Raw genomic sequence first — 27,485 nt, 5'->3', positions numbered from 1 at the left:
CTAGAAGTAGCCTCTGCTTATTCACTTTATTGTCATATGCCCAATTTGAATTGCCCAGGATGATGAAAGATTTAATTTAAGAACTATTTTCCTCAACAACAACTAATTTTAAAACTTGTCATGTTCATGTACATGTTCTCTTTCTCTGAAAGCTGGTTTCAAGAGGTATGTTTTCAGAGCTACTCACAAGTCCCCTGAACCTCCTAGATGTTTAATATGCAAATATGTCTGTGTTTTGACATACTGTGCACTTTCCTCAATGTAAGTGCCGGTTCACACTACCGCGGCACGACTTCAGGGGCGACCTGTGAAGTCGCGTGCACCGTGACTTCGGCACGGCTTGCACGGACTTCATATAATGAATGTCAATGCAAGTCGCTCCGATGTCGCCCCACTTAGAACTACTTTCTAAGTCGGAGCGACTTGAGTCGCTCCTATTAGAACGGTTCCCGTAGCACTGAATGGACCGCGACTTGTCAGGCTGACCTGCCTGACAAGTCGCGTTAGTGTGAATGGGCACTTAGTATCTCTCTTGGTGGAGGGATACAGTGGGTATGTAAGAGTCCTAACAGTGGTCATTGTATGGCACAGATTGTCTGTAAGTGGTCATTGTATGGCCACCCATACAATGGCCTCCCATTGTATGGCTACCCCCAAGCTTAGGGGTCCAATGGGAAATAAACCTAAAGAAATGAACATATCTCAGTGATCAATTTTACCTGATAATGTTCACCTTAACAGTTACAAAGTAGAATGAACTTCCTCCACTCCAGAAGTGCCAATGAGTAAAGCATGAGATGCATCTCTACCAGCCCAGTCTTTGAAAGTAAGCGAATGGCCTCAACCAGTGCTACTCCACCGACAATGCTCCTGATGTGTTTCACCGGGGCTCTGAGCTCTGAGCTCAGAGACAGAGGTCTCTGAGATCTACCAGCATCTCTACCAGCCCAGTCTACTAGCCCAGTCTTTGAAAGTAAGGGAATGGCCTCAGCCAGTGCTACTCCACCGACAATGCTCCTGATGTGTTTCACCGGGGCTCTGAGTTCCGAGCTCAGAGACAGAGGTCTCTAAGTTGCGGCAGGGCATCTTTGTGCTTCTAATGGAGCTACTTGCTTTCTAAGAACTTCTTCTGTTGCCACCAATACATAGGATTGGTATTCTTGAAGTGTTATTATAAAGCAGGGATCCTCAAACTACGGCCCTCCAGCAGAACTACACATCCCATGAGGCATTGTAAAACTCTGACATTCACAGACATGACTAGGCATGATGGGAATTGTAGCTCCTGAACAACTGGAGGGCCATCCATTGAAGACCCCCGATATAAAGAGTTAATTAACACATATAAATAATTGCAGTTTGTACAAACACTTATCTCACCTTTCTCTAAAAGGAAGGTTGGAGAAAGATAATACCTGCACTGCTTGGGGCCAGCAAGGACTGAAGCTTTGGAACATTGGTGTGTAGAGTCATATATACATCATACATTTTCATTTCACACCCTTATGTACTTTACATACTGTATGCTTTTGATGTATTATTAAGCTGTGACTATGTACATCTGACACACAAGTATACACAGAAAGGGCCGCTAGGTACACTTCAGAGCTGGTGCTCATTTACAAAGATAGAATTACTTCCTGAACTGGGCGCCGAGCCTGGCGTGAAGTTTGCCAAGGGAATCACTTTGACCGGATCGTCAATGGAACAGTGTCTCTCGCATGTGTTGTAAAACTGGGGTCTTGAAACCCCCTTGTCAATGTCATCCTTGGGCAGGGGCCTTCCAAGAGTGTGCACTCCATCCAGCCGTCCTCTTCCCCATCCTTGTTGAATTCCGAATGATGGCAAAGGCGGGTTGGACTGTTGGTACTGGGTCAACGACGGCGGCATCCAGCAGTTGTCGGAGTGACCTAAGATGAGGCACTCCTGGGTGCAGGTCTCCGATGCTTCTGCCAAGGCTTTCTGAAGGTTGACTTCAATGGCTGAAAATAATAAAAAACATGCAGCTGGTTAGATAATTGGCATAAAAAGTTGACTTAACATTAAGGCGTTACTAAACCCAGGAGCCTGCAGTCACTATATCTGGTCTCTCACAGTACACAGAACATGGAAATGCAATTATTTTAGTAAATATAAACTGCTAAATACCTTTTCTCATCAGCGGTATATAGCAGGGGCGTAACTACAGTGGTTGCAGGGGTTGCAATTGCAACCGGGCCCCATGCTCCCTGTGCGGCTCCCCTGTACACCTGGATAGGAGGGGCGGTGGGGGGCAGCATGTAGAGAAATCACTGTCCTCCTTTTTCCTCCTGTAGCTGCAGGAGGAAAATGGAGGAGATTGGTTCCTCTGTATGCTGCCCCCACCCCTCCTCCTATCCAGTTCACTTGTGTTCTGCTGTCTCTGGGCCACTGTGTGCTCCCCTGGTCCTCCCCCCCCCCCACTGTGATCCCTCCCCTTTCCTGCAGGGGATGTGTCACAATAGAGAACCAGGAAGGGGTCGGTAAATATTTAATTTACCAGCTCCTTCCTTTTCTGAATGGACAGAGTCATAGTCAGTGACATTGTAAAAAATTAAAATAAAATGATAAAAAAATAATACAATTAAATACCATAAAATAAAAACTACTGACACCAGTGGGTGAACTTCCAGGATCACAAAGGTCACACTTTCGACCGGGCCCTGGCATTCCACCACCGTGGGGAGGCCCCAAGATGGCAGGAAGGGGGCCCCCTGCAGAACTTGTGAAAGAGTCCCGCTGCGGGAACCGTAATAAAGGGCCCGCAGTCAGAGTAAAGGGCCCCAGGATCAGTGGGAAGGCCCTGGCCAGTGGTCTGGGAGGCCCTTCATGGTTTCTTGCACCGGAGCCCTGAAGGTTCTAGTTACGCCTCTGGTATATAGCAGTCTTGTGACTTCTATCAGTGCCTGGTTAAAGCTTGTAGGAGGAGTTTTCATTCTCCTCTGACTGTCCTATGAGGCTGCAGGACCCCCGATTCTCTGTCTGGACAGTGCTGATTGGCCCTGTGCTGATCACACGCACCCTCCCAAGAAAAAAATAAAAACTCTCTAGCAATACACACCAAACTGAGCATGTGCAGAGTGCCCCCCCAGGCTCTGTACTGTCGGAAGATGGATTGGGGACAGTAAAAGAAGGGGAGGATCAGAGAAGACTGGCTTGAACAGCATTTTTACACAATGCGGAGGATTAACCCCTTAGGTTCCACAGTGAGTATAACAAGCATGCTTCCCTGCATATACACCAGGGGTGTCAAACTCAATTTAATCTTGGGCCGCATCAGCATTATGATTGCCCTCAAAAGGGCCAGTTGTATCTGTAAGACTATATGTCCAGAGTATCCCCTACCCTTACATCAGATGTCAAGAGCCTCCCCACCATCAGATATTGAGTCCCCCACCCTCCCTTGCATCACAGTGCACCCCCCTTATCTTGTGCTGCTGCTGGGAAGAAGCTGTAGGCATTGCTGGAAAGCAAAAAGTTCAGGGTCTGGAGGAGGACCAGAGGGCTGGAGCATCTCCTGCAGCTGCAAGGGCCACATGAAATGGCCTGGAGGGCCGGATTCGGCCCGCGGGCCTCGTGTTTGACACATGTGATATACACACTGATTTTACTGTTGTGAGCTTAGTAAAATTTTAGAACTTTTTTTTTTTGCTACTCCATGTCTAATAGAAGTATAAACTGCCTAAAAGTTTCAGTACCTCTCCAAATAGCTGAGGGGGGAAGGTCTCTTGCCCAACACTGTGGTAGCCTACAGGTGATCGGCAAGGAATTCAAGCATGGGACCCCTGCCACTGCCATCTGGAAGCAGTGAGGGGGCAAAAGGGACACGTTGGCATACTTTACCCTTTCTATGTGAAGATTGGAAAACCCTTCAACCTCTTCAGGTCTCACAGCTGTCCAATACCTATGGACCGGAGCCATTTGTACATTCCTGCTCTGAGCCTATTGACTCGGGAATAACCTTGTCATGAGTTAGGATAATAAAGTAATGCAAATATTGTAATTTATGTATAGTGGGAATGCTGCGCCAACCATCAAAAATATCATACAGCTGCTGACACTACAGAACATAGTCTGTTGCAAACAAAGTGCGCTGCACATTTTTTCCTCTAAATATTGTAATTTGCAGGACAAACAAGGCATCCTTTTGGTGATAAAACAACCCATAGACAAAAACAACAACAAAAAAAAAAAAATACAAAATACTTTGACCACTGTTTGTTTCAAAGAAAATGTTGTTATTGTAAATAAAAAGTGATATATACATATATATATATATATATATATATATATATATATATATATATATATATTCTAGATTGTAAGCTCTAACGAGCAGGGCCCTCTAGTTCCTCCTGTTTTGAACTGTATTGTAACTGTATTGTCTTCCTTCACATTGTAAAGCGCTGCACAAACTGTTGGCGCTATATAAATCCTGTATTATAATAATAATAATATATATATATAATTTTTTTTTATTTCAATGAAAAATGCAACATTAAAAAATTAAATAGATAAATAAACAAAATTAATAATTTGCCAGAAATGTCAGACAAATAATATACGTTAAGGGGGAAAGGAGAAGAAGGAGTTAATTAAGGCTTAATAGGGTACACTAAGGGGTTAAATAGGAAAAAATTTGTATTTTATAAAAAATACTTGTCAGGTTGCTTTCACCTATATTACCTGCAGAACAAAACTCTTCCCTATGATTTGCAGATGAATGAATAATGTTACTTTGTATATCTATCTCCTGCCTGATCAAGGTTTATAAACAATGTTACTTTGCATCTATCTATATCAGGTCTGATTAATGCTTATAAACTTTCTTTGTGTCTCTCTATATCAGGTGTGAACAATGTGTATAAACAATGTTACTTTATATCTCTCTATCTCCTGTCTGAACAAGGTTTATAAACATTACTTTGCATTTCTCTCTCCCCTGTCTGAACAATTTTTTTTAAACAAATGCTCTCTCTCTCTTGTGTGAACAACGTGTACAAACAATGTTGCTTTGCATTTCCCTATCTCCTGTCTGGTCAATGTTTATAAACAATGTTACTTTTTATCTCTCTCCTGTCTGAACAATGTTACTTTGCGTCTCTCTATCTCCCATCTGAGCAATGTTTATAAACAATGTTATTTTGTACCTCTCTCTCTTGTGTGAACAACGTGTATAAACAATGTATCTCTCTATCTCCTGTCTGATCAATGTTTACAAACAAAGTTACTTTATTTCTCTCTATCGCCTGTCTGATCAATATTTATAAACAATGTTTCTTTGTAGCTCTCTATTTCCTGTCTGATCAATGTTTAAAAACAATGTTACTTTATATATCTATATTGCCTGTCTGAACAATGTTTATAAACAATGTTGCTTTGTATCCCTCTATCGCCTGTCTGATCAATTTTATAAACAATGTTACTTTGCATCTCTCTATATTAGGTGTGAACATTGTGTATAAACAATGTTACTTTATATTTCTCTATCTCCTGCATGATCTATGTTTATAAACAATGTTACTTTATGTCTTTCTCTCCTGTCTGAGCCCCCGTTCACACTAAGCGCCGGTTCACACTACCGCGACGCTACTTCGGGTGGCGACCTCGGAGCGGCCGCCACGGACTTCATAACATTGAAGTCTATGGCGGTCGCCTCCTGGTCGCCCCAAAGAAGCTCCGGACCCTTTTTCTAGGTCGGAGCGACTTGTGTCGCTCCTATTAGAATGGGTCCGCAGCTTCCCTATGGGAGGCGACCTGCGGCGACCTGTGAGGCGACCAGGTCGCCTCACAGGTCGCCCTAGTGTGAACCGAGGCTTAGGCGACCTGTGAGGCGACCTGGTCGCCTCACAGGTCGCCGTAGGTCGCCTTCCATAGGGAAGCTGCGGACCCGTTCTAATAGGAGCGACACAAGTCACTCCGACTTAGAAAAAGGGTCCAGAACTTCTTTGGGGCGACCCGGCGCAACCGTCATAGACTTCAATGTTATGAAGTCCGTGCCGGCCGCTCCAAAGTCGGAGGTCGCCCCCCCAAGTCGGATTGCCCCTGTGTGAACGGGGCCTGAATATATATAAACAATGTTACTTTGCATCTCTCTAGCTCCTGTCTGAACAATGTTTAAAAACAATGTTACTTCTGTATCTATCTCCTGTGTGATCAATATTTATAAACAATGTTACTTTGTATCTCTCTATCTCCTGTCTGATCAATGTTTATAACCCCTTCCCTGCCAGTGTCATTTTTACAGTAACAGTACATATATATAGCACTGATTACTGTAGTAATGTCACTGGTCCCCCCAAAAGTGTCAAAAATGTCAGTTAGGGGTCCGATCTGTCCGCCGCAATGTCGCAGTCCCGCTAAAAATCGCAGATCGCCGCCATTACTAGTAGAAAAAAAAAACAATAAAAATGACATAAATCTTTCCCGTAGTTAGTAGACGCAATAACTCTTGCACAAACCAATCAAAATACTCTTATTGTGATTTTTTTACTAAAAATATGTAGCATAAAACAAATTGGCCTAAAATGTTAAAAAATGTTGATTTTTTTTTTTTTTTCTTGAGAATGTCATATAGCAGAAAGTGAAAAATATAGTTTTTTCTTTTCAAAATTGTTACAATTTTTTTTTTTGTTTATAGCACAAGAAATAAAAATTGCACAGGTTTTCAAATACCACCAAAAGAAAACTCTATTTGTGGGAAAAAATGGGCATTGTTTTTTTTTTTTTTTGGGTACAGTGTCGCACGACTGCACAATTGTCCGTTAAAGTAACGCAGTGCCGAATCGCAAAATAGGGCCTGGTCATTAAGGGGGCAAATCCTTTCCGGTCTTAAAGTGGTTAATGGCCCCGTTCACCCAATAGAATGCACTTACATGTTAAATACAAGATACAAACAATGAACTGGTCTCAGTGATCGGCATGAACGGAGTATCTCACCGCTACTTACTGACGTCCTGCAAGTCTGGTGATTTCCGGGTTCCTCAAATGTTACTTTATGCCCCCGTTCACATAGGGGCGATCCGACTTCGGGTGGCGACCTCCGAGGTCGCGGTGCGAGCAGCGCGCCGCGACCTCTGAGCAGCCGCCACGGACTTCATAACATTGAAGTCTATGGCAGTCGCCTCCTGGTCGCCCCAAAGAAGCTCCGGACCCTTTTTCTAAGTCGGAGCGACTTGTGTCGCTCCTATTAGAACGGGTCCGCAGCTTCCCTATGGAAGGCGACCTGCGGCGACCTGTGAGGCGACCAGGTCGCCTCACAGGTCGCCTCTATGTGAACCGAGCCTATATCTCTCTATTTCCTGTCTGATCAATGTTTACAAACACTGTGTCAGACCGTTCTTTGACAGCTGCAGCTTTTACATTTTGGCAGACTAGAATTGTCAGCAAGTGTGAGGTTGGGGGAGCTGCAACAGAACAGGACAGGCCATACTACAAAGGCCCTGTGTAATTTAATAACTTTTTCGAGGAATGTGAAGTATTGCCCGGTGTCAACAGCTAGTTAAAGTTTATCTAAAACCCCAAATTTCCTATTAACCCTACAAAAATGGTGAAGAGGATAAATATCCACCCAATGGGGACAGAGACGACAATACAAATCTGAAAGAGGTTCTTACCCTTCACATTTATATTCAAAACTAAAAAAAAAAATAAAATTGGAATTAAAAATAAATTAGAATAGACACAAAAAAGTTTGGAATTAAAAATAAATTAGAATAGACACAAAAAAGTTTGGAATTAAAAATAAATTAGAATAGACACATGCACATATGTCTCAATAATAACTGCTAAAAGATTACACATTTTGATATTTAAAATTATAAATGAGAATAAGGTGTGGGAACATGAAGTGCCAAACCAAATTCAATAAAGATTCCAAAAATGTACATAGTTTTATACTTGTTGTGCTCAGTTTTTATGGACTTACTGTATAAAGCATCTCTTTACAGAGACTACTGAACCCCATAACATCAGTACCGCCCCCCCCCCCCCCCGGGGTAACTGTGTATCTTATACCTTTAACTCCACCGTCATACTGACTACTTTCCATTGGAAGCCGGCTAACCTCTTGCCGACCACCCCCTGCAGATATACTGCCATTGGTTCCTATTGCTGTCTCATCAGCCAATGAGGAGGGAGAGTCCCCGGAGAGCCGAAGGAGTATGGATCCACCCCAAAGGTCAAAGGTCAGGAGGTGTGTCCATAGAGGTCAAAGGTCAGGAGGTGTGGCCGACCTCCACCATAGGCGTGGACACAGCTGATAAAGACTCTCGCCGTGCAATTCACCTGGTGTTGGACCGAGGAGTAGGTGTCGACACAAGAGGTAGTGCTTGCACATTACTGGACCGGGATTGGGTTCAGGTAAGTATGAGGGGGGGGGAGCGGCATACAGTATGTTTTTTACCTTAATTCAGGGAATATATTAAGGTAAACCACCTTCTGCACTTAGAATACCTTCAACCACTTGCCGACCGCCGCAAGTACATATACTTCGACGGTCAGCCCCGTGCAGGCAAAGTGACGTATATATACATCACTCGCCTGCGAGCCAATAGGGGGCGAGCGCACCCCGCCTGAGGCATGCTCCCGCCCCAGCTCGCTCACTGTCATCCCCGCGCGTGTGACCGGCGGACATCGCTCGCGATCGTCAGTTACAGAGGGAGAAAGGCAGGCGGCTAATGTAAACAAAGCGCCTGTTTTTCTCCCTTGTGTAACTGCAGAGATCATACGGTCCTGCTATGCAGGATCGTATATCTCTGCTGTTACACAAACAGCCACATCACTGCACAGTAAGAAACACGCCCCTATGGACACACTTAACCCCTCCTTCCCCAATAAAGTTAACCCCTTCCCTGCCAGTGTCATTTTTACAGTAACGGTGCATATGTATAGCACTGATTACTGTAGTAATGTCACTGGTACCCCAAAAGTGTCAAAAATGTCAGTCAGGGGTCCGATCTGTCCACCGCAATGTCGCAGTCCCGCAAAAAAAATTGCAGATCGCCGCCATTACTTGTTAAAAAAAAACAACAAAAATGACAAAAATCTTTCCCTTAGTTAGTAAACGCAATAACTTTTGTGCAAACCAATCAAAATACGCTTATTGCGATTTTTTCTTTTTTACCAAACATAGGTAGCAGAAAACAAATTGGCCAAAAATGTTAAAAAATTTTGATTTTTACATTTTTTTTTGGGAATTTCATATAAAAAATGTGAAAAATATTGTTATTTTTGCAAAATCTGCGTTATTTTTTTGTTTATAGCGCATGATCAAAAAAAATCGCAGAGGTGATCAAATACCACCAAAAGAAAGCTCTGTTTGTGGGAAAAAAAAGGACGGCAAATTTGTTTAGGTACAGCGTCGCACGACCGCGCAATTGTCCGTTAAAGTCACGCAGCGCCGAATCGCAAAATAGGGCCTGGTCAGGAAGGGGGTAAAATCTTCCGGGGCTTAAGTGGTTAAAAAAATCTCTAAATAGCAGATTTTGTCTTCGGGATCCAATTATCGCTATGCTGCGTTGTTTCCTCTTAGTTTTACCTTACATTTCCCATCTCAGGTTACTGTGTTTTGTCATTCCTGCTGTCAGGTGCACTACAATTCCCATTTCCTATTCATCTCATGCTTAACACTTTGCAGTACAAGATGTGACACACCTAGCTGTTGCGAGAAGCAAAGTTTATTCCCAGCAGGTTCAGACAGAGACAAACACAGAATGCTTTTAATTAACATCAATTAACATTGAACATTTTGTCACCTTAAAGGTTTTTTTTTTACTTTGCAGGTGTTGTTTCCTGAGTACCGGTGCAGGAAATAAGAGAGGTCTACACATGTAATGTCTAAAGCAGCCATTCTCAACCAGGGTGAGCTTAAAGCGGAGTTCCACCCGAAATTTATACTTACCTCCATCTTCTCGCTCCCGGTCACCTGAAAAACAAATGGATAATCGCAATTTTTTTTTTTTTCACTTACCTTTTAGAGAAAATATACTCACCTTACTTCCTTCTTCCTCCCCTCGGCGGCCACGGCGATTCGTCACTTCCTGGCTTTTGCAATGATTCCTGGGAGCTGAACGTCATCGCTCCCAGGAATCATTGCGCCTGCACCGGCCCCGACGTCAGTTCCGGGGCGCGCGCGTCATTCCCTTCTAAACAGCTTCTGGGCATGCCCAGAAGCTGTGGAGGGATGACGCGCGCGACCCGGAAGTGACGTCGGGGCCGGTGCAGTGCATCGTGGGACCGAAGAAGGAGGAAGAGGACCGAAGAGGACGCGGAAGAGGATCGTGCTGGCTTCAAGCTGCCCACACCTGAGATGGCAGCGCTGGAGAAGACAATTTCAAGGTAAGTATTTATCCTGAAAGGTAAGTGCAACCCGGGACAGATCAGAGGCTAGCCATTGTGGAATGTACTAGCCCTGACTGTCCCGGGGGTATTTTTGTAAAAAAATGTATAACCAGGGTGGAACTCCGCTTTAAGGTTCCTCCAGAGGTTGGTAGAGGGTTCCTTGAGGAGTGGCGGATTGACCCATAAAGTTCTAGACCAAAAGTCATTGGCCAGAGCCAGCGGTTTGACTCCAATGATCTTTTTAGCTGTCGTTAACCACTTTAAGACCGGAGGATTTTCCTGCTTAACGTCCAGGCCACTTTTTTCAACTCGGCACTGAGCGACTTTAACTGACAATTGCGCGGTCATGCAACCCTGTACCCAAACGAAATTTACGTCCTTTTTTTCCCACAAACAGAGCTTCCTTTTGGTGGTATTTGATCACCTCTGCGCTTTTCATTTTTTGTGATATTAATAAAAAAATTGTGAAAATTTTGCGAAAAATTAACATTTTCTGCTTTAACGGTTAAAAAATATCCAATATATTCAATTTTTGTCATATATTTAGGCCAAAATGTATTTAGCTACATGTCTTTGACAAAAAAATTCTCAATGAGCGTATTTTCATACACTTTAACCACTTACCGCAAAGTGACGTAGGGGTACGACGGCAAACTTTGCGGTAGTATACCGGGATGATGCCTCTAGCTAGAGACACCATCCCGGTACCGTGGTTTACAGCCGATGGTCGGCTTTCTGTCAGTAACGACCGATGCGGCTCGGGAGCCGCTCGATCGTTACCCGGGTGAGCGGGAGGGGACGTCACCCCCCCCTCCCGCCGCCTTCCGTGACTTTACTCGGGGCTCCTGTCCCACCGGGAGCCCCGAGCACCCAGCCGGCACGTCCGCCGGCTGGATGGAGTCCCGATGAATGCCGGAAACGGCTTTGATTGGGTCTCCATGACGTCACTTTCGGGTTACTGTGCTGCAAATTTAAAAAACGGCTGTATGCAAAAATGCAGTTTTCGGCGTTTTGCATACATGGAAGTGCAGTGGAGGGGTTTGGGGTCTTTTAGACCCTCGATCCCTCCATAAAGAGTACCTGTCACTGCATATTGCTGTCACAAGGGATGTTTACATTGCTTGTGACAGCAATAAAAGTGATCAGATTTTTTTTTTTTTAAACCTGTAATAAAGTTAAAAAAAAAAAAAAATAAATAGGAAAAAAAATTTTAGCCGCCCCCGTCACCGTTAGCTCGCGCACAAAAAAAAACGTATACGCAAGTCGAGCCGCGAATGAACTCACTGTTCAAACCACACATGTGAGGTATCGTCGCGATCGCCAGAGCGTGGACAATAATTAAAAAAAAAGAGCTACTCTCTAACTAAACTGGTAACCAATTTAAAGCGTCGCCTATTGAGATCTCTATTGACCATAGTTTGTCGCCATCCCACGGGGGGGGCGCAATTTTAAACCATAACATGTTGGGTATCTATTTACTCGCCGTGACATCATCTTTCACAATATACAAAAAAAATGGGCTAACTTTACTGTTTAGTATTTTTTAAATGCAGTGAAATGCGATTTTTTAAAATTTTTCCAAAAAAATTGCGTTTTAAAGACCGCTGCGCAAATACCGCGTTACAAAATATATTGCAATGACCGACATTTTATTCTCCTTTGTCTTTGCTAAAAAAAAATATATATATATATATATATATATATATATATATATAATGTTTGGGGGTTCTAAGTAGTTTTATAGCAAAAAATACTGGTTTTAACTTGTAAACAAAAAGTGTCTGAAATAGGGCTGGGGCTTAAGTGGTTAAGATCGGAGGATTTTACCCCATTCCTGACCAGGCCATATTTTGCGATTGGGCACTGCGTTAATTTAACGGACAATTGCACAGTCATTGACCCCCTACTCTCCCTTAGTCTTCCTTCACCCCAGCTTCACCCAACTCCTTGTATAGTGTATGGCCAGCCTAAGACTGGGATGCCATTAAAGTTTGTGTACGTGCAAAGATGGGTGTCCCAATACTTTTGACAAAATAGTGTATACCGTGTGTATATATAGATATATATATATATATATATATATATTTATTATATACTGTATAATATATATATATATATATATATATATATATATATATATATATATATATATATTCTTTAAAGTCAAAGGTTTCCGGACACCTAACCATTGCATCTTACGGCAACGAATAGCCTAAGTGCCGGTTCACACTGTTCCGACTTGTCAGGCGACTTGGTCGCCTGACAAGTCGCTGACCGTGCTGTGCAATTGGAACCGTTCTAATAGGAGCGACTCAAGTCTCCGACTTAGAAAAAGGTTCCTGCACTACTTTTGGACAAAGCTGGAGCAACTTGCATTGACTTCAATTATGTGAAATCGGTGCAAGTAGCGCCGAAGTCGCGGTGCACGGCGACTTCATTAAGTCGCCCCGAAGTCGTGTTGCCATAGTGTGAACCGACACTAAGACTCTATTCACACTAGCACGACTTGTGAGGCGACTTGGTCGCCTGACAAGTCGCGGTCGGTCGCCCGCCATTGAATAGTACAGGACCCGTTCTAATAGGAGCGACACAAGTCACTCCGACTTAGAAAAAGGGCCCTGTACTACTTTGGGGTGACCTGGAGGCGACTTGCATTGACTTCAATTATATGAAGTCCGTGCAAGTCGCGCCGAGGTCGCGGTGCACGCTGTGCACCGCGTCTTCACAGGTCGCCCCACCAAGTCGTGTCGCCGCAGTCTGAATGGGGACTAAATGTGACTGGGCTCGTAGAATTTTCAATTTCGTATATGATTGTCTTATTGTTTCTTATCCCCATCATTAACTTTTCTTGGATACTTTGTAACCAGCAGTATCATTAAATGTTTACATTTTCATACAAAATCTGCAGCATTTTTCCAGGCCAATGTTATCTTTTCTCTTTAGTGAAGCACTGCACCATCCAAACTCTTCACACCAAATAAAAAAAAAAAATTCAATTTAAAATTTTGTATTCCTTCTGGTGTCCAACGTCGTATTGATTATTTTTCAACGGCAAGATAAATAATTCATAGAGAAAGACTTAGAATGTTCTGATTAAGTCAAGAACCTGAAGTCTCTTAGGGCCCGAGAGAGTTTTAGTTTTTGCTTTCTTCGCAATCATGGTTGGTGGATTTTAGAGGAACGCAACAATTCTGCATGAACTGTTTGACTTGCTACAGATTAGAGCAGGAAAATGTATTTGTACATTTTAATTTTTAATCACGCAATCTTGATAATGAATATGAATATTATGTAGAGTAGGGAGAGCTTGCAAATTACACTATAGGGAACACAAGATAAAACCTATCGCAGAGAATTCTTTTTTTTCCCCCTATGTTATAAACAGACCAAAGCAAAGTGTCCCCCCTGCAAAGAAGACTTGGAATAGTCGTCTCTCCTGCTGACCACAGTGCTGGACTCAGCGTTAGTGGAGAGAAATGGCCAGCTAAATGTATTACAGAATCAGACACTTCTGCTGTGTTTATTCCTTGACCCCCCTGCTACACTCAGTGGTTCCTCCCACCAGGCCCTTACCTCCTACAGATTAATAGGGGGCATTGGATAGAACCACTGAGTGCAGAGGGGGAACCACAAAAAGTTCTGAATTACAAAAAGATGGCCCTCACTCCACTCTATGGTCTTGGAGGACCGGAGCGGCGTCAAACGGCATTGCCTAGCAACCGGTTTAAAGGGCCGATTTTTTTTTTCCTTTTTTAGTGTGGTTGCAAGGTGTTTTTGACCCCAGATCTAACAATAAAGAGGACCTGTCATGCCTATTTCTTTTTCTGTTTACATTCCTTGTAATAGAAATATATATATATATTTTTTAAAATGGTGTAAAAATAAAAAATAATAAATAAAATAAATAGGAAAAAAAAAAAGGAAATTTAAAGTGCCCTGTCCCCATTAGCTTGCACGCAGAAGCGAACGCATATGGATGTCCCGCCCACATATGTAAACGGTATTCAAACCACACATGTGAGATATCGCCGCGATCATTGGAGCGAGAGCAATAATTTGAGCCCTAGACCTCCTCTGTAACTCTAAGCTGGTAACCTGTAGAAATTTTTAAAATGTTGCCTATGGGGATTTTTAAGGACCATAGTTTGTCGCCATTCCGCGAGCGTGCACAATTTTGAAGCATGACATGTTGGGTATCTATTTAATCGGTGAAAAACATGATCTTTCACATTATGGAAAAGAAAATTGGGCTAACTACTGTTTTCTTATTTTTTTATTTTTATTGCGCAAGTACGGTGAGATAAAAAATATTGCAACGATCTCCATTTTATTCTCTATGGTCTCTGCTAAAGAAAAAAAAAAAAAAAATTGTCAAAAATAGGCCCGGTCTTAAAGTGGTTAAACCGATGACCTATAGCAGTGATGGCGAACCTTGGCACCCCAGATGTTTTGGAACTACATTTCCCATGATGCTCAACTACACTGCAGAGTGCATGAGCATTATGGCAAATGAAGTTCCAGAACATCTGGGGTGCCATGGTTCGCCATCACTGCTATAGGAAGGGCTTTTAAAGCGTTGCCTATAGAAAGTATAGGGTACTGAAGTATGTCGCCATTTCACGGGTGCTGCGAATCACATATGTGTGAACCGGCACTCCATCGTTCTACAATCATGATGGAAGTAAACAACAAATCCTTCCTAACAGCCATCCTAATTATCTATGCAGCTTCCTGCGCCGACGCCCCGCAGGCACGCTCCCGTACGAAGGTGTGGAATATTTGGCAGTGCATTTTATTTTCATACTGTTAACAAGGAAACGCATGTATAAATCATCCCTAAAAATGGAGCCTATTAAGGTGCGCGGCGCATGCAAATTTCCACGAGACGGGAATTGCAAGAGGAAGCTCCCTCCGGAGCGATCTGTCTGCCATTACCCATTCAGCTGAGGTTGGGGTGGCTCCGTCATTCCGCAATCCCTGACCTGCTGCCTTCTCTTCTATCCGATCCTTCAGTCCAGGTTCACATATCTGCGATGTCAGACATCGCATGTGATTCGGAGCTCACTGCTCTGCAATTCACATGAGATGTCTGTGCGCTGCAAATTCAGCCATATAGATTGTAAGGCTGAATTTGCATCGCATTCTGACCAAAGTCACACAGGATCCTTTTTTTGGGTCCGCACTAGAATCGAATCACATGGGTGTTCATACCTATGCGATCCAATTAATGATCGAACTGACAGTTCACATTGAGATATGCGAACTGATGGGGGGGGGGCCTTAACTTTGTATTGACACCCCCAGCGATTTGCATATGGCAGTGTGAACTGCCTGCTAGTTGAATGGGATGCGGGAACCCGCAGAGGATTCGCAGGGTTCCCGCATCGCATATGTGTGGACCGGGACTCAGTGTTGCACAGTTGTAGCGGCTCACTGCACACTGTGAGCTTCTCACCGTGTGCATTAGAATCTGCAGCAAGTCAGATAGAGCCCCGCCTTATTTCCTGGCTGGATGACATTCAGGGCCAGACTGACTTACCGGAATACCGGGAAATTTCCCTGGCAAGTTCCCCCTGCTCTGGGGGTACTGATCCATGTAAAAAAAAAAATGGCCACCGCCGGCCCAACATGCACACTGCGCATGCGCCGCTCGGGAAAGTCTGTACACGTTCGGCTATTCAGATTCAGACGGCGCATGCACAGTGACGTGTTGGAGCCGGGCGGCGCCATTTTTAAATTTAAGACACCTCACCAAAAGTAAGTGAGACTCCTCTGCAACACAAGCATGGTACAGGAGATGCAGTGCTGCAGGCATGGTGCAGGGCATTCTCCTGTACCATGCCCGCAGTACTGCATCTCTTGCACTATGCCCGCAGCCCTTCATCTCCTGTACCATGCCCACAGCCTTTGCATCTCCTGCACCATGCCCACAGCCTCTGCATCTCCTGTAGCATGCCTCCACCCCTGCACAATGCCCACAGCCTCTGCATCTCCTGTAGCATGCCTCCACCCCTGCACAATGCCCACAGCCTCTGAATCTCCTGTAGCATGCCTCCACCCCTGCACAATGCCCACAGCCTCTGCATCTCCTGTAGCATGCCTCCACCCCTGCACAATGCCCACAGCCTCTGCATCTCCTGTAGCATGTCTCCACCCCTGCACCATGCCCACAGCCCCTGAATCTCCTGTACAATATCCGCAGCCCCTGAACCATGCCCACAGCCCCTGGATCTCCTGTACAATATCCGCAGCCCCTGCACCATGCCCGCAGCCCCTGCATTTATTGCACCATGCCCAAAGCCCCTGCATCTCCTGCACCATGCCCACAGCCTCTGCATCTCCTGTAGCATGCCTCCACCCCTGCACCATGCCCACAGCCTCTGCATCTCCTGTAGCATGTCTCCACCCCTGCACCATGCCAACAGCCCCTGTATCTCCTGTACAATATCCGTAGCCCCTGCACCATGCCCATGGCCCCTGCATCTCCTGCACCATGCCCGCAGCCCCTGCATTTATTGCACCATGCCCACAGCCTCTGCATCTCCTGTAGCATGCCTCCACCCCTGAACCATGCCCACAGCCTCTGCATCTCCTGTAGCATGTCTCCACCCCTGCACCATGCCCACAGCCTCTGCATCTCCTGTAGCATGTCTCCACCCCTGCACCATGCCCACAGCCCCTCTATCTCCTGTACAATATCCATAGCCCCTGCACCATGCCCATGGCCCCTGCATCTCCTGCACCATGCCCGCAGCCCCTGCATTTATTTCACCATGCCCACAGCCTCTGCATCTCCTGTAGCATGCCTCCACCCCTGCACCATGCCCACAGCCTCTGCATCTCCTGTAGCATGTCTCCACCCCTGCACCATGCCCACAGCCTCTGCATCTCCTGTAGCATGTCTCCACCCCTGCACCATGCCCACAGCCTCTGCATCTCCTGTAGCATGTCTCCACCCCTGCACCATGCCCACAGCCCCTGTATCTCCTGTACAATATCCGTAGCGCCTGCACCATGCCCATGGCCCCTGCATCTCCTGCACCATGCCCGCAGCCCCTGCATTTATTGCACCATGCCCACAGCCTCTGCATCTCCTGTAGCATGCCTCCACCCCTGCACCATGCCCACAGCCTCTGCATCTCCTGTAGCATGTCTCCACCCCTGCACCATGCCCACAGCCTCTGCATCTCCTGTAGCATGTCTCCACCCCTGCACCATGCCCACAGCCCCTCTATCTCCTGTACAATATCCATAGCCCCTGCACCATGCCCATGGCCCCTGCATCTCCTGCACCATGCCCACAGCCCCTGCATTTATTTCACCATGCCCACAGCCTCTGCATCTCCTGTAGCATGCCTCCACCCCTGCACCATGCCCACAGCCTCTGCATCTCCTGTAGCATGTCTCCACCCCTGCACCATGCCCACAGCCTCTGCATCTCCTGTAGCATGTCTCCACCCCTGCACCATGCCCACAGCCTCTGCATCTCCTGTAGCATGTCTCCACCCCTGCACCATGCCCACAGCCCCTGTATCTCCTGTACAATATCCGTAGCCCCTGCACCATGCCCATGGCCCCTGCATCTCCTGCACCATGCCCGCAGCCCCTGCATTTATTGCACCATGCCCTCAGCCTCTGCATCTCCTGCACCATGTCCACAGCCCATTCAGGCCTCTCTTTTGTTTTACAACACGCCAGCGTTCTGTGCAGTCCTGTAATACACTGTTTAGCGGACTTTTACATCACGGAGTCGGACCCCCCCTAATAGCACCGAACTTCTATGGAGAATCACGGATGACTCACTTCACATCACATCCCAGGCATTCCCATGGTTCGCAGCCCCTGCATCTCCTGTACCATGTTCACACAGCCTATTACCACCTCCTGTACCATGTCTGCACTTTTACCACTTTCAACCAGTATTTGCTTTTATATATATATCCCAATGTGCTTTCATATCCGTCTTATCTATATATAATACACTCTTCAAATGTGCTTTAAAATGCATGGTTTTCCCTTTTATGAACAAGAAAATAATGACGTTATTCTGTTGGGCCGGTATAATAATGCTATGGGGCTGGTATGAAATTATTTCCAGGGCTGAATTTTATTCCCAGTCCGGCCCTGGCGTCATCTAACCCTCTTACTTCTCCAGCCTGACTGTCTCTGGCCCCGCCCCTTTTATTCACCAGATTTCCGTTTTTTCGATCGTAGAGGTTGGGTGTTGCCTGCTGGGTCTGGATGCAAATGCAGCCTGCCTAGGCACACCCAGTCTTTCAATTGGCATTTTGATATTTACATAGCTCTGCCCAAGAGCCAACCCACTTCTTGCATCAGGACTGAGATCTCTTGGGAGGGGTACTGAGGCAGGGCGCTGGGATGTTTTTTATCCTGGCTGCATTGCATAGAGAAGGACAGAGACACAGTGATGACATCACTGGTTCTAAAATAAAGTATACAAGTAAAATTGAAAACGTTTTATTTAATTAAAGTGGTTGTAAGCTCTTACATATCCCCAGTGCAGTGACTGGCCTCATGTGATACACAGAGATGTAACAAATCCTCTTACATAAGTTGTACCTGTTTATCTACAGTCTTCTCTCCTCTATATCTGTTCAAAGTGTTGATTTTATAAAACTTGTATGCAAGTTCAGAAAAAGAAGGGTAGAAAGCTGAAATTGCACTCTGTAGAGCTCAGTGAGGAGAGTTCTGAGAGCTTATTGGAGGGAAGGAAAGGGACAACCCCCCTCCCCTCCCCCTCACACAGCACACAGAAAAAAAAGACCTGAGGTTGTCAATCACAGTCTGTGTGCTGTGTGCTGGAGATCTCATCACCATTTTCCTTGTCACCATTTTTCTCTTGGTGTCAGGAAAACTTGTCAGTGACTCATGCAGATAGCAGAGGAAGGAGGCAGCAGACAGAGATGACACTTAGGCCGGCCATAGGTGGTTCGAATCTCGACTGGTTCAGCAGATCCCCCCCAGAAGACAATTGTTCAGCAGGAGGGATTCCCCTGTCAGCACTGACTGTGTTGATGGGGAAATCGTGTCTTAGGGGTTGATTTAGTAAAACTAGAGAGTGCAAAATAGGGTGCAGTTGTGCATGGGAGCCAATCAGCTTCCAGGTTGTTGTTTTTTTTTTTTTTCAAAGCTTAATTGAAAAAGCTGAAGGTAGAAGCTGATTGGCTCCCATGCACAGCTGCACCGGATTTTGCACTCTCTAGTTTTACTAAATCAACCCCTTAGTGCTCTGGACTGAAACAAGTACACACTATAAAGAGATAGGCTTTGTTCATATTTCACGCCTGAGGTTTACAATCACTTTAAGTAATTGACATGTTGATTGGGGGGGCAAGGAAGGCAAATAAAAAAGCACGTTCAACGATAGATAGATAGATAGATAGATAGATAGATAGATAGATAGATAGATAGATAGATAGATAGATAGATAGATAGATAGATAGATAGATAGATAGATAGATAGATAGATAGATAGATAGATAGATAGATAGATAGAGTCAGGTCCATAAATATTGGGATATTATAATCTTTTTGGCTCTATACACCATCACAATGGATTTGAAATGAAACACATTTAATTAAATTTTATTTGAGGGTATTTACATCCAAATCAGGTGAAAGGTGTAGGAATTACAACAGTTTGTATATGTGCCTCCCACTTTTTAAGGGACCAAAAGTAATGGGACAATTGGCTGCTCAACTGTTCTATGGCTAGGTGTGTGTTATTCCCTCATTATCCCACAAGGAGCAGAAAAAAGGTCCAGAGTTCATTTCAAGTGTGCTATTTGCATTTGGAATCTGTTGCTGTCAACTCTCAATATAAAATCCAAAGAGCTGTCACTATCAATGAAGCAAGCCATCATTAGGCTGAAAAAACAAAACAAACCCATCATAGAGATAGCAAAAACATTTGGAACATCCTTAAAAAGAAAGAATAACTGAATAATTCTTTCCCTGGTAAAGAAAACACCCTTCACAGTTGGCCAGATCAAGATCACTCTCCAGGAGGTAGGTGTATGTGTGTCAAAGTCAACAATCAAGAGAAGACTTCACCAGAGTGAATACAGAGGGTTCATCCCAAGATGTAAACCATTGATGAGCCTCAAAAACAGAAAGGCCAGATTAGAGTTTGCCAAACAACATCTAAAAAAGCCTTCACAGTTCTGGAACAACATCCTATGGACAGATGAGACCAAGATCAACTTGTACCAGAGTGATGGGAAGAGAAGAGTATGGAGAAGGAAAGGAACTGCTCATGATCCAAAGCATACCACCTCATCAGTGAAGCATGGTGGTGGTAGTGTCATGGCGTGGGCATGTATGGCTGCCAATGGAACTGGTTCTCTTGTATTTATTGATGATGTGACTGCTGACAAAAGCAGCAGGATGAATTCTGAAGTGTTACGGGCAATATTATCTGCTCATATTCAGCCAAATGCTTCAGAACTCATTGGACGGCGCTTCACAGTGCAGATGGACAATGACCCGAAGCATACTGCGAAAGCAACCAAAGAGTTTTTTAAGGGAAAGAAGTGGAATGTTATGCAATGGCCAAATCAATCACCTGACCTGAATCCGATTTCACTTGCTGAAGACGAAACTGAAGGGAAAATGCCCCAAGAACAAGCAGGAACTGAAGACAATTGCAGTAGAGGCCTGGCAGAGCATCACCAGGGATGAAACCCAGCATCTGGTGATGTCTATGCGTTCCAGACTTCAGGCTGTAATTGACTGCAAAGGATTTGCAACCAAGTATTAAAAAGGGAAAGTTTGATTTATGATTGTTAATCTGTCCCATTACTTTTGGTCCCTTAAAAAGTGGGAGGCACATATACAAACTGTTATAATTCCTACACCGTTCACCTGATTTGGATGTAAATACCCTCAAATTAAAGCCGAAAGTCTGCAGTTAAAGCACATCGTGTTTGTTTCATTTCAAATCCATTGTGGTGGTGTATAGAGCCAAAAAGATTGAATATGTTGATGTCCCAATAATTATGGACCTGACTGGATAGATAGATAGATAGATAGATAGATAGATAGATAGATAGATAGATAGATAGATAGATAGATAGATAGATAGATTCTTGGCTCTCACACCGGGGGCCCCTCAGCCAGCAGGATATACGGAATAAACCTGAACATGCCGTTATCTGCAGAGAATAAATATTCCGCTGACCCATCTTAAGAGGCGACAAGCAAACTATAGACTGGCATGCACACACTGCAGGTAAAATCGGGGTTGTTCCGTGTTCTGCGGAAGAACGGTTGGAGGTCGATGAATTTCAGACAAGCTGATCGGTAATTTTTCTCTTTTAGACCATTCTACACACATACTGTGCATTGTTCCAGTGAGATCATAAAGAATACACCCGGAATATTCTGGGATGTGACAGCTCCAGGATGTTAACCAGCCGCAATTACAACTCCGCACAGTTTTGATTCCATAAGAGAGTCGGCAACAATTAGCACACAATTAAGCAAATTACCTTTAATTGTATCATGACTGAGGAAGAGCTCATATTTCCCCAACACAGCCTGCTGAACGTGAATATCAATGGAGCCCGGCCAAGAAAATTCCATCCTCCACCAGAAGCGCCCCAGCCGTTTACTGAAGATGTCCTCATTTTTTTTTTCCTCTAAGAAAAGTACTATCTGCACAGCGAAGGAAAGCTACGCACCGTAGATACAGCGTTAACGGCAGCCAAAAGGTAGGGAGCCGGGGGGAGACAGAGAGAGAGAGAGGAGGATGCTGGGAGTTGGGTTCAGCTCAAGCAAAGTATGCCAGCCATAATGGGAGTAGAAATTGTTGATGAGACTTACCTGGGTGACCCATCGAAGGCCCCTGGGTGATATAATTTAGGAGGTGTAATTCTGCAAGATACCGATTTAACGGGAAGAATGGAAAAAAGAGCAATGGAGAGGGTTTGTTAGCATGAAACGGGCTCATGTCAATGAAAAGGCAAAACAATACACAGACTGAGACTTTCCGCTACTAGAGGTATATCGAGAGCTGCTATCTTCTATCCTCTATACCAACATTTCACCCCAAAGAAAACCTTGCAGTCATTTCCAAGCCCTGCTAAGAATCTATTGGTGGTCATTGGGAAAATCCTAAACTCATGGCTCTGGCTCTGGCTCTGGCAAGTGGTCTTGGACCTAGAACCTAGGAGACACCATCACATGGGAGGTGGATTAGCCACAGCTCAAGGAACCTTTGCTATTTCTTCCATCGAACCCTGGTTGGGCCTTCCTACCCTAAATGAACCCTTAGAATACTTTTTAGGCCTCGGGGAACCCTGCTAGGAGTAGTCTATTGGTGGTCACTGGGAAAATGCTCCTTCCATTGGTGATGGTCAGTGAGAAGAATGTTCCTTACATTGCTGGTTCAGAATGCCACCCTCAACTCGTGGCTCTGGCTCTGCCAAGTGGTGTGCTGCCAGGCCAACCTAGGAGACACCATCACATGGGAGGGTGGTTAGCCACAGCTCAAGGAACCCTTTGCTATTTCTGGAAGAACCCTAGGGTTCCATGGAACCCTGGTTGGGCCTTCCTACCCTAAAGGAACCCTTATAATACCTTTTAGGCTTTAGGGAACCCTACTAACAGTAGTCTATTGGTGGTCATTGGGAAAATCCCACTTCCATTGGTGGTGGTCCTTACATTTCTGGTTCAGCATGCCACTCACAACTCGTGGCTCTGGCTCTACCAAGTGATGTGCTGCCAAGCCAACTGCCGTGTCCTTAACAACCGATAAATCATCAGATGTCAGCGTGCTTCCCCACTGAGATCTGAGATGTAAACAAATGAATGCCAGCAATAGAAAAGTCAGAAAAAAAAAACAAAAACAGGATGGGGTCCCCCCCCCCCACCAGTCCATACCAAACCCTTATCCGAGCATGCAGCTCGGAAGAACACTAGGATTCCATGGAACCCTGGTTAGGCCTTCCTACCCTAAATGAACCCTTACAATACTTTTTAGGCCTCTGGGAACCTTGCTAAGAGTAGTCTATTGGTAGTAATTGGGAAAATGCTCCTTCCATTGGTGGTGGTCAGTGAGAAGAAAGTTCCTTACATTGCTGGTTCAGAATGCCACCTCAACTCGCGGCTCTGGCTCTGCCAAGTGGTGTGCTGCCAGGCCAACCTAGGAGACACCATCACATTGGAGGGGGGTTAGCCACAGCTCAAGGAACCCTTTGCTATTTCTGGAAGAACCCTAGGATTCCATGGAACCCTGGTTGGGCCTTCCTACCCTAAATTAACCCTTACAATACTTTTTAGGCCTCGGGGAACCCTGCTAAGAGTAGTCTATTGGTGGTCATTGGGAAAATGCTCCTTCCATTGGTGGTGGTCAGTGAGAAGAATGTTCCTTACTTTTCTGGTTTAGAATGCCACCCTTAACTCCTGGCTCTGGCTCTGCCAAGTGGTGTGCTGCCAGGCCAACCTAGGAGACACCATCACATGGGAGGTGGGTTAGCCACAGCTCAAGGAACCCTTTGCTATTTCTGGAAGAACCCTAGGCCTAGTTCCATAGAACCCCGGTTGGGCCTTCCTACCCTAAAGGAATCCTTATAATACCTTTTAGGCTTTAGGGAACCCTACTAACAGTAGTCTATTGGTGGTCATTGGGAAAATCCATTGGGAAAATCCAATGGTGGTGGTCCTTACATTTCTGGTTCAGCATGCCACTCTCAACTCGTTGCTCTGGCTCTACCAAGTGATGTGCTGCCAAGCCAACTGCCGTGTCCTTAACAACCGATAAATCATCAGATGTCAGCGTGCTTCCCCACTGAGATCTGAGATGTAAACAAATGAATGCCAGCAATAGAAAAGTCAGCAAAAAAAAAACAGGATGCCCCCCCCCCCCCCCCACCAGTCCATACCAGACCCTTATCCGCATGCAGCTCAGAAGAACCCTAGGATTCCATGGAACCCTGGTTGGGCCTTCCTACCCTAAATGAACCCTTACAATACTTTTTAGGCCTCAGGGACCTCTGCTAAGAGTAGTCTATTGGTGGTTATTGGGAAAATGCCCCTTCATTGGTGGTGGTCAATGGGAAGAATGTTCCTTACATTGGTGGCTCAGAATTCCATCCTTCAACATATGGCTCTGTCGTAGTGTGCTGCCAACGCGACTGCCATGTCCTTAACAACTGATGACTCATCAGCTGGATTCTCCACTGAGAGCTTAAATGTAAACAAAAGAATGCCGGCAATAAAAACATCAGAAAAAAAACAGGATGGGGTCCCCCCCCTCCAATCCATACCAGACCCTTTTCTGAGCATGCAGCTCGGAAGAACCCTAGGGTTCCATTTAACCCTGGTTGTGCATTCCTACCCTAAAGGAACCCTTACAATACTTTTTAAGCCTCAGGGACCTCTGCTAAGAGTAGTCTATTGGTGGTTATTGGGGAAATGCCCCTTCCATTGGTGGTGGTCACTGGTCAGTGAGAAGAATGTTCCTTACATTGGTGGCTCAGAATGCCACCCTTAAACTTATGGCTCTGGCTCTGTCAAGTGGTGTGTTGCCAAGCTGACTGCCATGTCCTTAACAACTGATGACTCATCAGCTGAAATTCCCACTGAGAGCTGAAATGTAAACCCTCATTCCATACCAGACCCCATCTGAGCATACAGCCTGGCAGACCAGAAAAAGGGGGGGGGCATGCAAGAGCCCCTCCCCTCTCCTGAACCATAGCAGGCCACATGCCCTCAATATGGGGAGGGGGGTGCTTTGGGGGGGGGGATCTTGGTTGTAGGGAAGAGGCCCTTGTCCCCAAGGGAAGCCCACTGACAGCTGATGAGTCCTTGGTTGGTAGAGACGCGGTGGCCTGCTTCCTGGCCCTCTCCTAAACAACCAGCTATTCTTCACACAGAATTCAAATCAGTTGAGCATTTCCCAACCAACCCGAATTTGAACCGATCTGAAAATTTGGAATTTGTTAGAAAATGAATAAATGGAACAAAATTTAAAAAATTCTGAAACGAATCAAGGAAACAGAATTGGCGACATAATGAATCTATGCAAAACAAAACAATGTTTTCCATTCTGCACATGTCTAATGGGTGCTGCCAAACTGGGTTCAGACTGAGGTTGGATCAATCCCAGCTCATCCCTGCCTACAAGCATCATTCAAAAACTCTAGTTAAAGGAGTTGTAAAGTCAGAAGGTTTTTTATCCTAATGCATTCAATGGGTGTAACAGCCTCCCCAGCACCCCCCCCCCCAATACTTACCTGAGCCCCATCTCTGTCCAGTGATGTCCATGAGTCCCTCAGCCATCCAGGACTCTCCATCCTGATTGGCTGAGACACAGCAGCGACCCCATTGGGTCCTGCGGCTGTCAATAAAAGTCAGTCAGCCAATCGGGAGAGAAAGGGGGTGTGGGGCCAAATGGCAGCTCCATGTCTGAATGGACAGACGGAGCTGCAGCTCGGCTTGGGTGCCCCCATAGCAAACTGCTTGCTGTGGGGGCACTCAACTTAAGGGAGGAGCCAGGAGCTGCAAAGAGGGACTGGAGAAGAGGAAGATCTGGGCTGCTCTGTGCATGTTTGTTATTATTATTATTATTATTATTTTTTTTTTTTAAAAACAAGACTTTACAATCACTTTCAGGCTCGGTTCACATATATGCGATGCGGGAAGGCTGCAAATTCGCAGCCTGTTCCCGCATCGCACACGCACCCCCAGCAGTTCACACTGCCATATGCGATACGCTGGGGGTGTCAATGTAATCTTAACGACACCCCCAGTTTGATCGCATATCGCAGTGCGATCGTGCAGTTCGCACAGGATCGGATCGCACAAGTGTGAACCGCTGTGCGATCCGATCCTGATGCGGCTGCAAAAATGCCTCCTGTGCGTGTTTGCTGCGGGAGCGATGCGAATTTAGCCATACAGTTTGTATGGCTAAACTCGCACCGCACAGCTGATCGCATGTCATGTCGGAGCAGTGCGCTCCGACATTACATGCGAACCCCGCACACGCACAAGTGTGAACCGGGGCTAAGGCCCCGTTCACACAGGGGCGATCCGACTTCGGGGGGCGACCTCCGAGGTCGCGGTGCGAGCAGTGCGCAGCGACCTCGGAGCGGCCGCCACGGACTTCATAACATTGAAGCCTATGGCGGTTGCCTCCGGGTCGCCCCAAAGAAGCACCGGACCCTTTTTCTAAGTCGGAGCGACTTGTGTCGCTCCTATTAGAACGGGTCCGCAGCTTCCCTATGGAAGGCGACCTACGGCGACCTGTGAGGCGACCAGGTCGCCTCACAGGTCGCCTTAGTGTGAACGGGGACTAACACCCTGCATGGTTAAGTCCAATTCTACAGGAAGATCCCTCTATGGATTGTTTGCAGATCCAGAGGATCTCAAGTATTTCATTTTTTTTTCTGAATTACAGCAAAACCTTGGATGGAGAGTAACTTGGTTTGAGAGCGTTTTGCAAGACAATCAACATTTATTTATAAATTTCAACTTGATAAACAAGCGATGTCTTGATATAGTAGAGTCACGTGAGTATAAAAGAGAAGAGGGGCGCCTCTAAGGGTAGCAATATGGTTACATTTAATGAAGGTTCAACATTTAGCAACTCACGTGGTTGATGATTAATACAGGCACATCTAAGTATGCCGGCATCTGGGGTAAAGCTGTCCACATAGATCATCCTCCGCACCGCCATCGATGTCCTCCTTTCCACGCTGCGCTCTACGAGCGTTTCAAGCCTCGCTTTCAGATCGCTCTACTGCAGGGTAGTCTTCCTGGTCACGACTGCAGACTGACAGCGGTGAGAGCCAGGGGTGAGGAGGACAGTCTATGTTTGACCCTTTACCCTGAATGCCTGCATACTTAGATGTGCCTCTTTTAATCATCAACCATGTGAGTTGCTAAATGTTAAACCTTCATTAAATGTAACCATATTGTTACACTTGGAGGCGCCTCTCTTCTCTTTTATACTCTGCTGGATTTTGCTTCTAATCCCCTTGTGGAGGCGCCATTTGTGGATGGACATTTTATGGTTACACAACCGATGACATTGCTATAATTTTTTTATATGGACTATAAACTGAAGGATTTATGAATAAATGGTTGAGAAACAAATCATCTGA

At 45.5% G+C, this 27,485-nt stretch overlaps 1 protein-coding gene across 1 annotated transcript in view; it reads right to left on the bottom strand.

Moving 5' to 3' along the window:
• Positions 1-1,384: 1,384 nt before the first annotated feature.
• Positions 1,385-27,485, bottom strand: part of LOC309559919 (protocadherin-11 X-linked-like) — a 2,238,392-nt gene continuing 2,212,291 nt past the window's right edge. The window contains exon 6 of the mRNA XM_082263375.1: positions 1,385-1,982. Within this exon, the coding sequence (XP_082119501.1) occupies positions 1,603-1,982 (380 nt within the window). The 3' untranslated portion in view covers positions 1,385-1,602. The remainder of the gene's footprint in view (positions 1,983-27,485) is intronic.

The sequence above is a fragment of the Pelophylax lessonae genome (assembly GCF_965119305.1).
Source record: "Pelophylax lessonae genome assembly, chromosome: 7".
Classification (NCBI taxonomy): Eukaryota; Metazoa; Chordata; class Amphibia; order Anura; family Ranidae; genus Pelophylax; species Pelophylax lessonae.
The sequence above is the reverse complement of the archived record's forward strand: the minus strand, read 5'-3'. Positions and strand labels throughout refer to the sequence as shown.